General features: G+C 35.7%; 1 protein-coding gene across 1 annotated transcript in view; it reads left to right on the plus strand.

Moving 5' to 3' along the window:
• The first annotated feature begins 3,542 nt into the window (after positions 1 to 3,542).
• The window catches only part of LOC131981060 (sodium- and chloride-dependent glycine transporter 1-like), a 116,592-nt gene continuing 108,042 nt past the window's right edge, over positions 3,543 to 12,092 (plus strand). The window contains exon 1 of the mRNA XM_059345355.1: positions 3,543 to 3,578. Within this exon, the coding sequence (XP_059201338.1) occupies positions 3,549 to 3,578 (30 nt within the window). The 5' untranslated portion in view covers positions 3,543 to 3,548. The remainder of the gene's footprint in view (positions 3,579 to 12,092) is intronic.

The following is a 12,092-nucleotide window of genomic DNA, read 5'->3' on the forward strand; positions in this document are numbered from 1 at the left end:
CCTGAGTATCGGTATCGAGTTGAAAATTTTAGTATCGTGACAACCCTAATATCATATCGTGACTCACGTATCGGGATAAAATGGTATCGTGGGGCCTCTGATGATTCACACCTCTAGTGTCAATTATGAAACCTGTTGTTGGAAGCTGCCTGTTTGCCCAGGATCTCCTCTAACAGGAGCTAACAGACACGTCAGACCTCTGGGTGAGGTCCCTGTAACCTCTTGCTGCCACTCCTCCTGGGACGGCCCAATAGGCTGGCCTCCTTGTGTACATACATTAGTAGAGTCAAGCGGTGGGATGGAGTCAGAGCACACCAGTTACTGTCTCACTGCTGAGCTGCTGCTTCCCTTTTCTCATGTAGAAGTTGTGGTTTCCCTTTTTTTATCTCTTTTTCTCACATTGTGTTTTTTTCCTTCAAACATCAAATCGTGGATGGTAAGGCTTTAGAGTTTTTAACCTAGTTATCTTTTCATCAGTGTGCAGCGTGCTGTGTGTGATGGAGGTCCCTGCAGGCTCCTTCCTCTACATGAGCGTGTGCATGTGTGTGTATGTTTATGTTGAATGGGAGTGAATGGTAGCTATATTTGGCCACTTTTTTCTCCTTTTGCCAGGATGCTTTTAGTACAGTCTGCTAGGCTTTTTATTCACATGCAATCAGACACAGTTACAGTATCAGACACATGACAACTTAGTCTACCTGCAGTATTTCAGAGCCAAAGAAATTATGTCATCATATGTTTTTTCTTTAAATACTTTAAGATACTGTTAAATACACTTAGCTGAAGCATTGTGATGTTGCACTCAGGTGTTGATTATTCAGATTCAGATTTCGGTAACACTTTACAATAACCATCTAAGTTATGTTTATAGATGGTTTATAAGCCAAATATTTACAATTTACAAAGTTCTACAAGTAGGTCTACATATTTAATCTTTATAGATGTTTTACAACCCATTTCTTAACCCTTAATAGGACACTCATTGAAATACTTGCAAATTCCAAATTTCAACCCTAGAGAATATTGGAGGATATTACATACTGCCAGAATGTGTAAAAAAACATACGTAGACCCGGGGGAGGGGGGTCATATTTTGAGAAAAAAGTTTACGAGATTAAAAAGTAAAACGTTTACGAGATTAAAAAATGTGCAGATTTATGAGATTTAAAATGGTGAATCTGTGCAAAAAAAGTCGCAGATTTATCAGAAAAAGTGGGGGAAAAGCAACTTTTTTCTCCCAGATTCACCACTTTAAATCTCATAAATCTTCGAATTTTTTTCTTGTAGATTTGCCACTTCAATCTCGTGAACTTTTTTCTCAAAATATTACCCCCCCACTGATATCTACTGAAGTTACCAAATATAGTTCTTTGGCCGATAAAGGGTTAAAGCTATGTAAATCATTTGGAAATGATTAACAAATGCTTAATATAGTGTTAAAAATGTTATGAGTGCAACTGTAAACCGTTAATAAATAGTCCATTTCGAAACATAATTAATTATAATTTAATTGTTTGTTAATGGTAAAGTAACTATTAACTTACATTGATATACTATCTATTTGCCATTTATAAATAATGATTAAACATAAATAAATTATCTATTTACCATTTGTAAATTATGGTTATTGTTACCCAGATTTCCTTTATTGTCATTTCACAGAGTAACAAGTACTAGGACAATGAAATTTGCCATCAACCCGTCCAAAACGTATAAAAACACACATATAATATGACTCATACAATATGAGGTGGAGTATAAAACCTCACTTTAAAATATCACTATAATTCTTTTTTTTAAATTGGTGTCTTTTGTGTTAAGTTCAGTGTTCAATTTGTTAAATAAAGTAAATATTTTCAAGCAATTTCCTGTATTTTGCCAGTATTCTGAATCAAAAACAGTTTAATTATGTCATTATCATGATATTCCACAACATTATCGCATATTTTTATCATATCGGGTAGCCCCCTATTTGAAACAGTTAATAGATTAAGCAGTTACTCAGTCGGCAGGAAGCATATCAGCAGCTTTTGCGGCAAATTATTAAAATTTAAGTCACTTTTCTTGAGAAATAAATGTAAAATTATTTGATTCAAGTCGGGGTTTGCTGGATTTCTCTGTCTTGTATCACTGTAAATGTAATATTTCTCGACTGTTTGTTGAACTTTGTGGGAAAATTGTGATATACATTTGTATTATTTCATGACAAATGATGTGTCGAAATAATTAATTTGCAATTAAAGAAACAGTTACTAGGTTTGTCACGATACAAAAATTTTCAACTCGATACCGACACTCAGGAAAATATTCGACACTCAATACCATTTTCGATACCACAAGTATAAAAACAAAGACCCCAAAATTTAACAGAAATATTTTTATTAACAAGTATAATGCAACATTTTTAAAATGAACAGAACCACAGGTTAAATATTTATAATAAAAAACAGTTGTGCAAAAAGAAACTGCAACTATGATAACAAGCTTCATATACTCGATACTTTTGAAAATGAGTATTGTATCCGGATACAACGTTTTAGTATCAATACTATTTTGAGTATTGATACTTTTGACAACCCTAGTAGTTACTTGAGTTTCTGATCTTCTCAAGTCCTCTCTGCTGATTATTTTTAATTAAATGTCATTGCAGAAATGTGTAAAAAAAAAAAAAAAAAAAAAAAGTGAACGCACTATTAACATATTACAACAGTGGGTTATTTCTGACAATCAACAGTTAAAATATTTACAGAAATGGGACAAAAACTATTGCTCAAATCTAAAAACTAAAACAATAATCTCCATCATGAACATATCAGTCAATCCGAAGTGTTTTGAGCCACTTTCCTTCTGAGTCCTGGCTGTTTTCAAGTGTTCTTTTCCAGTTTGGCTGTCAGACAGCAGTAGTCAGTGGGCAGTCTAAACGTTCCCCTAACAGTTAATCTCTTTACACAAAAGGGCACTTTGTTATGGCAGCTGCTTTGCTACAAAATGCAAATCTGTTACTACATGTTTTTCTAAATTCTTTCTCTGCATCTTTTCGGAAAAACAGACTCCTTCCGAAGTTGAATTTTTCCCGCACGTTAGCAACCTCTGAGCTCCGAGTTCTCTCCAACTGATTTACTGTTTTTATCGTTCACCTCGAAGCAGGTCATGTACAAAGACGGAGGAATTGTTTTGAAGGGGACAAGTAACTAAAAAAAAGTGTTGCCTTGCCTCCCCCTTCTTCCCCACTCCTCCTCCTCCTCCCTCCCTCTCTCTCTCTCTCTCTCTCTCTCTCTCCGCCTGTCACATGTTCCTTTCACAGCATAGAAAAGTTTCTGGATTAGGGCAGAATTAACACAAAGCAGCGACGCCACTCCAGCTACACTCGCAAACAACGCAGAAGAGGCACGAGGGGGACCGAGACACTTGAGCGAACGCCACCTGAGAAAACTTTGTGATAGCGAGAGAGCAGACGAGTCCATCCCCGACAGAGCGAGAGAGCGAGAGAGAGAGCGAGAGAGCGAGAGAGAGGCAGGGGATCTTTGCCGCTGACAAGGTCCTGAAGGATGGAAGAGAAGCAGTTTGCCGGGATTCTGGTAAGTTTCTCTTTTGCTCAGTGAACACACACACATGTTTAAAAAGTGAGATGTGAAACGTGGATGCAGCTCTGAGGATGCAGCTGCTGCACCACCAGTTGAGCTCTGCTGCCTCCCCTTTTCCCTTTTCCCTCATTTAAGCACAAGAGGCCAGGTGGTTTTACTCCACTGGACTTTACAGTCACTAGAAAGGTCTTTGATTGTCTCGTTTTCTATGCTCTTTTTAATTGAAACACTCAAAAGTAGAAGGAAAGGCTTGGACTCACTTGCTTTTTTTTTCTGATTTACTCTTAAGGTTTAACCCTCTGAACCCTCAACCCTTACTTACTCCTGACACATTTTACTCACAGTTTTTTTTTGGTGGCCTTGTTTTTTAAACATTAATATATGAGTCCTGTATCTCTATGGAAACCGCACAATCATGGCGGGAAGAAGAGAAAACTTCAAAAATGTATTTTGTGCAATAAAATCCAATTCTAATGCCATAGATCATAAAAAAGTTGAAATATTTACAGCCTCTATCTCCAACCTCTCTTGACCTCTCCCCTCTGATCTGTGTAAACAGCCCGCAGTTGTGTCTGATTTTCAGCTCATTTTTGTCATGTGCCAGGAAGAAGAGAAAACTCAAAAATATCTTTTGTGCAGTAAAATCCAATTCTAATGCCATAAATCCTGAAAAAAAAGTTGAAAAATGAATCTAACTTTAATTCCTTTGATAATATATATATATGTTTTTTGAAAATTGGAATAAGTTGGAATCCCCAAGTGCCTACAAGTGTTCCCAACACTGGGGAAAATATTAGGGCTTCACACACTATATATATTTAACTATTAAAGTATTTACAACTTATACTTCCCAACTCTCTTGACCTCTCCCCTCTGCTCTGTGTAAACAGCCTGCAGTTCTGTCTGATTTTCAGCTCATTTTTATCATGTGCCTGTCCGTCTCTGTATCTCTATGTAAACAGCACAATCATGGCGGGAACAAGAGATAACTCAAAAATGTCTTTTGTGCAGTAAAATCCAATTCTAATGCCATAGATCATAAAAAAGAGTTGAAAAAAAGTTGAATTTCTTTGATTATATATTTTGGAAAAATTGGAATAAATTGGAGTTTTTCCCAAGTACCCACAAGTGTTACCAACGTTAGGAAAAAAAATTAGAGCTTCACACACACACACTATATATATATATATATATATATATATACAACTATTAAAATATTTACAACCTCTTTCAAACTCTCTTGACCTCTCCTCTCTGCTCTGTGTAAAGCCTGTAGTTCTGTCTGATTTTCAGTAAATTTTCGTAATGTGTCTGTCCATCTCAGCAGAGTCAATCATGACTTTACAGTCGCGCTAATTAGTGTAAAATATTTTTTTTTTTTACAAGATTTGATTAGTGCAAACGCTTTATTTTTAGCAGAATTAAAAACAGTTATTTTGAAGAAATATCACAGTTTAAAGCTGCTGTTTGGTCACTTTTTCTGCCACGCACGATCCGTTCAAGGGCCGTAGGAAAACTGAAAATCCAACGATAAAACAGTTAAGAAACGGTGTGTAATTCTAAAATGTTTAAAATCAATGGTGCCGGTTCAGAGGGTTAACTTCTTAACCTGGGAACATTTATTATCTTTTCATGTGCCCCAAATAAATGACCCAACACTTTTAATCTTGTTTATCTCTGAAACAACAAAGATACACATGTTTGCACTGAAAGATAAGCCCGCGGTTTCCTTCTGAGGGATCGTTGTGTTGCGGTTTGAGTGCAGCAGAGTGAGCTGTCATCCCCTGCTGCTCAACACGCTGCTGAGCACTTATCAGCAACCAAACACTCACCCAAAAGTCCCTAAATTAACTTATGCTACCTATACATCAGAAGACTTGGAAAGATTTGGAAAAGACTCCTGGAAAAACGATCAGCTCACATCTAAAGACAAGAGTTTGGAGTTTTTAGTCTCACACTGAGATTTTAGACAGACTGTCAATCTTGCAGGGAAACTATTTACAAGACTACAACTAGATACTTTTAGCATTTTTTTTTCCTACCATGCAATTTTTCCCCATCATTCTCTTAGTAAAAACTTAGAAGTCGCCACAAAATGCCCCTCACAAAGCTGAAAAAGGGTTTCTGTTTTTCTGACATGAAACAAAAAATAGATAAAAGGAATAATAAAGGAAAGGAACATTTAGAAATGAATCTGTTTAATTGAATAATTATATTCATCAGCTCTATCAACTTTCATTTAGTTAACCCTTTATCGGGCAAAGAACTATATTTGGTAACTTCAGGTAATATTTTGAGAAAAAAGTTGCAAATTTACTAGAATCAAGTGGAAAATCTACAAGAAAAAAGTTGCAGATTTAAGAGATTTAAAGTGGCAAATCTGTGCGAAAAAAGTTGCAGATTTACAAGAAAAAAGTGGGAAAAAGCAACTTTTTTCTCGCAGATTCGCCACTTTAAATCTCATAAATCTGCACATTTTTTCTCGTAGATTTGCCACTTTAATCTCGTAAACTTTTTCTCAAAATATTACCACCCTCCCCCGGGTCCGTATGTTTTTTTTTTTTACACATTTTGACAGTATGTAATATCCTCCAATATTCTGTAAGGTTGAAATTTGGAATTTGCAAGTATTTCAATGAGTGCTCTGTTAAGGGTTAATCATACATTAATCATGGATTATTTATGACTTATTTATGTATACATTCATTTCTACATTTTAACTGGGTCTCCTTACTGTTCTCTTAACTAAGAAACATCTAAATATATGACATCACTATATTTATTTATATATTATTTTATTGTTTATATATTATTGTGACGTTCCTTTTTCCTGTGGAAGTGGTTTTACTGGCCGGTCTGGAACCGGGGACATTTCCCCCGCTCATCTATTGGTTGGTGATTGTGTTACGTCACTGAGACTTGAGATAATATCAAACACGTTTGATATTATCCAAACCAAGACTAGAAAAGACTGATATGAAACAGAGCAGATTACCTTAAACGTAACCATGGAGATGACGGAGCGCCGTGACTCCAGTAAAACTCCTAGATTTATTAAAGACTTTCACTTTTTAGTCTGGGACTGGGGAAAGCTTTTGGTGTAAGCCATAGGTCTCCAACTTGCAGCCCGCGGGCCAATTGCGGCCCTCGTGACAATATTTTGTGGCCCCCACCTTGATATGAAAGTTTAATGTGAGTTTTATATGAATGACACTTTACTGTGTTGTATGTGGAAGGTCCCTTTAATTACTTTTTTTGGTAATTTTGTGTCTTTTTTTCAGGTAATTTTGTGTCTTTTTAAAATAAGTTTGTGTCTTTTTGGTAATTTGGTGTCTTTTTTTGTAATTTTGTGTCTTTTTTAGTCATTTTGTGTCTTTTTTTTAGTAAGTTTGTGTCTTTTTAAAATAATTGTGTGTCTTTTTTTAATAATTTTGTGTCTTTTTTGGTAAGTCAGTATATTTTTTGGTAATTTTGTGTCTTTTTAAAGTAATTATATTTTTTCTGTAATTTTTTGTCTTTTTTAGTAATTTTGTGTCTTTTTTTTAAGTAATTATTTCTTTTTCTGTCTTTTTTGTCTTTTTTTAGTAATTTTGTGTCTTTATTGCTCATTTTGTGTCTTTTTTTGGTCATTTTCTGTCTTTTTTTGGTCATTTTGACACTGCCTCCAGCGGCCCCCAGGTAGTTTGAGTTTGAGACCCCTGCTGTAAGCCCGGCATTACTTAACTTCCAGCCCCCTCTCTTCCCTCCTCGCTGCTTCTCCAGCACCACGTTTATCTGATCTTTGCATCTCCGGCAAACAATAAACATGTTTTCAGCGTTCTCTGGCTGCTGATAACAGATGAGGCCAAGAGGTAAATGTGTCAGTGTCAGGCCTGTGCTGCTGCTGCTGCTGAAGCTTTAAATAGAGGTTTAGCATCATTGGCAGTCAGGTCACTTCTCTCTTTCACTCTCTCTCTCTCTCTCTCTCTCTCTCTCTCTTTCTCTCTCTCCCTTCAGTCCAAGTTCTTCAGTCCGTCTTGAGACGGCGATAAACACAAACTCCAACTCTCTTCTGACATTCTCGCTCATTTGAAGCCTCGCTTTCCTCCCCGGTGACATTTTTTTCCCTCCGCCGTGTCCTTTTGAGATGCATATCCACGTTAAAATGCTGAACTTAAGAGGGGGACGTTATCTCGCCCCGCTCTCTCTCACAACATTTGAAGGTGGTTGGAGGATGGAGATTTTTTATTCTCCTTCTCAGAACTTTAGTGTGTGTGGGTTTGCTTCAGCTCGGTGACACGTTGCCAATCAATCTCCTGCTAATAGGCAAAGCTGGAGAGGAGGAGGAGAAGTTAAAGTGAGTCTAGATGTGGTTATCTGTGGGATTCAAATGTAATTAAATGATAGTCACAAGGAGGATGTGAATTGTTTCCCTGTGGAGGAGGTTCTGTTGTGGATATGTGCCTTTTTTTTTTTTTTTTACTGCTGAGTGTCTCTAAGGACGGTGTAACTGAACTATCATGGTTCAATGTAGAGACTGTAATGACTCCCAACAGCCACCAGGGGCACACAGGCCAACGATGACAAAACAAATTCTGCTCAGTATTAATTTCATCACTTTATAAAATACAGTAAATTATCTGGTTTTGAGCTGCTACTGATAAGAATACATATTATGATAAGACTGTTAATGTGGAGTAAATCAAATATAGCAGTAAAAAGTAGTAAACACTCCAATCACTAAATCACTATTCCATTTATTTTAATCACAACTGTAAATCACCTTTAGCAAGGTTTCTATTGGTGTTTTTGTGTTATATAGCTTGTTTTTCATGTTTGTACATTTTCTAGGTCTTTTACAATGTTATGGTGCTTTTATTTTGAAAAGGTGCTGTCCAGTGTGAAACGGGGGCTTTAATTTTGAAAGGTAGTGACAGGAAATAACAGGTGGAACGGTTAAATGAAAAACGACCGGTAAATAATAGCAAGTGCATAGTAATTCATATAAAGTTGATATAAAGTATCATTAATGCTTCTATAGTGGCTGACTGACGGGACACAAGGTTTGTTAAAGTTTAATTTATTCTGTCATATATATTAGTGGATATATTTGTTGTCTTAACTATAGTAAAAGTGCTTGTTAGCTCAAGTGCTAATGCTAACGTTTGTTATTGTTTTCCACCTCGTAGCTATTACGGTGGATTCACAAGATGACCAAGAAATTTACTAACTTGTTAATTAATTTATTAACTTTATGCAAAAAGCAATAGGTTTTGACAAGGTTACCTAGGTAACTCGGGTAATTCAGTTATACGTAAATCGCCTTCAAAATAAAAGCACTGCGGTTGTATTGATTTCTAATTTCCGGGTAACCTCAGTGCGCATGTCTGCTCCAGAGCCTCATGTGGCTCTTAAGGCCGCCTGCAGGGTCTCCCTGTGGCTGAGACAAAACAATTCTATTTATATTTTTACATTAACATTTTCATTTATCAATGGTGCAGACCAAAAACTATTTGTTTTCTTCAATTTTACAATTGTATAGCCTTTTTACAGCATATTAAAAAAGTTTTGACATTTAAATTAACTAAAATGTGCTTCATAACTTACGAAAGTCTCCGGCCTGCGCCTGAACCTTTAAGTTTTGCCAACTTTGAGTTTAGTTTTGAGCTCTCCTAGATAGACTAGTTTTCAAAATCATATTAATAAATGCTAAATATGACTATTAACAATGTTGGTAAGCTAATTTAGACTTATTAGGCTGTTTCATTTTCATTTTAGGCTCAATATAAGGTTTGCGGCTCCATTCCACGAGTTTATTTTTTTTTGGGTCAACAGTGGCTCTTTATTTAGTAAAGGTTGTAGACCCCTGAGCTAGAAAAACACATATTTTTACATAATATGTGGGGAAAAGTGCAGTTCAATATTAGAAATCACCAAAATAAAAGCTTTGAGGATTGCAGTAAAGTTCAAATCCTTGGTTAAAAAGTTTGAAATGTGTCATCAGTTGATTATAAAATAGATGTTTTGGGCCTAAATGTTGGAAAGCGACATGAAAAGATGTACTGCATTCATTTTCTCACTTCATATGCACAGTAATGGCCAAAAATGATAATCAAGATTTTTTTTTATTAAGATTGAGATCAAGGTTATTTGTCACATTTATAGTTTTTTATTGCACTTTAAATGCAGTTTAAATAAACAGAGCGGGGCCATTAACTTCCATCTTGTGCTGCATGTACAAAATTGTTGCATCAAATTCCAAAAAAGTCAAAAAAAGTTGGGACGTTGTGTGAAACATAAACGAAAATTTGTCATTGTTTATCAGCATGAACATAAAATATACTTTCTTTGGAGAGTTTTCAGTTGGAAATATGTCAATAAAAGATACAAATATGATCAGATTCTGTTTTAATTGCGTTTAAGACAACGTCTTATAACTTTTTTGGAATCTGTTTTATGACTCATAGTGCATCCCCTCAAAGCCAAATATTTAAAATATCATAGCAAAGGTGTTTAACCCAAAAGTCAAATTATAGCTGGATGGACAGGTACAGTACAGTGCTGCTGTTATGTTTGTCTGAGTTATAATAATAATAATAATAATAATAATAACTTTATTTATATAGCACCTTTCAAAAACGATTTACAAGGTGCTGTAAACTAACTGACAACAACAAAATAAAACCACAAAAAGAAATGACATTGGACTTAAATCATTTTAAATTTTAAATCACCATTTACAACAAGGTAATCATACAACAATAATAAAAGGAAATCAAGAGAAGGCCAATCTATAAAAGTGAGTCTTTAGAAGAGATTTAAAAGTTGACACTGGACAAGGATTCAGTGCTGAACATTAACGTTATTTAGGCGTTTGAACAAGTTAGTCTCATGCTCTCTATGCATATGATTTGCCCCTTGCTTCAAATAAACTGTCATTAAGTGAAAATTCAGTGAAAGGGTCAAAGTTATGAGACCAAATCGGAAAACGTCTTTTTTTTCTATCTATATAACGTTATATATAATTTTATTGACACGTTGCCGTGGATACGCATTGCTCTGCTTCTCTCCTGATGACGGCTCGTCTTGTTAGTGACCTGTCAATCAAAGGTAGCCCCGCCCCAAATCATACGATTCTTTATCTTCTGTTTTCTTCTAAATGGGGCCATTATTAGAACTATTGACATCAAATTGTCTTAAAGGTGATTTTTTACTAGTGATTGAGACCATAGTGTTGTCCTGAAAAAAAATTCTGAGGTAATAAATCAAGTGAGAAGTTTTCAAATTTTGCACTGAAATGAATGGGCAGATTTTTTTTGCAGCCAAACTTAGCACCCCCTACTGGAATTTTTGGTGGATTGCAGGCTTAAGGCACTTCCTGGTTTGCCTCCATGCTCAGACACGGAGATTGCCGCCTCATCTGATGTCGTTTTTTCCAGTCAGGAAAGTTTCTCACAGCCCCCCAAAACATCTCGATCTCTCCCTGGTGGCTGTCTACTAGTTCAGCAAGCACTTGCTTTGATATGCAGCAGGAGCACACATTATAACCCTGTATCATTCGGCACTTGAATAGAGAATTGGGGGTCTTGGGCAGTGGATTTTAAGGGGGAGATAGCAGGTCAGACAGCGACGGTAGATGTCAGTTTCAGTTTGATGATGATATACCAAGTAAAACTGGAGAAAAGGTCAAATATATTTTGTATAAAATTATTATGATATATATTTTGTATAAAATTATTTTATTATGCCATTACTGGATGTAACCCTCTTATATGTTATATTTGACACCTTTGTTCACATTTGCAACATTCAAAATTCGTTATTGAGCATGATAGTGTTTTGAAAGTAAAAAAAAATTAAAAATCACATTTTATGTTGGACTAAAAAAGACACAAAATGACTAAAAAAGACACAAAATGACTTAAAAAAAGACACAAAATGACTAAAAAAGACACAAAATGACTAAAAAAGACACAAAATGACTTAAAAAAAGACACAAAATGACAAAAAAAAAACAGAAGACACAAAATGATTAAAAAAGACAGAATATGACTAAAAAAAGAGACAAAATTACCCGAAAAAGACACAAAATGACCCAAAAGTGACAAAAAAATACACAAAATGAGTAAAAAAGACAGCTTTTTTTAAGTAAATGTCACTCCAATTTTTTTCAGTGCACTTTCTATTCCTAACAATACGGGCATTATGGTGCACTCTTTTCTCTCAGAGTCTGGACTTTTTAGATTGCTTTCATAACATTCATCAGTCACTTATTTTTGCTGAAAAACGAGTGCAGAGGTTAGAGTGTAACCGAGCCACAAACGTCTTATCTGTGAAGATAAACATGCCCGAGAGCTGCGGGAAGATTGTACAACTCCACGCTTCCACGCGGCTCTCCTCTCCTGATTGGTCGGCGCTCATGGCTGGGACCGTTGTCCTCGGCGACGGTGGACGGTGATGTCACTCGTGGCTTAGAGACATCAACAAAGAATGAAAGAAAGTGTGTGTTAGAGACACAATCTTAGACCT

This window comes from Centropristis striata, chromosome 11 (genome assembly GCF_030273125.1).
Source record: "Centropristis striata isolate RG_2023a ecotype Rhode Island chromosome 11, C.striata_1.0, whole genome shotgun sequence".
Taxonomy (NCBI): domain Eukaryota; kingdom Metazoa; phylum Chordata; class Actinopteri; order Perciformes; family Serranidae; genus Centropristis; species Centropristis striata.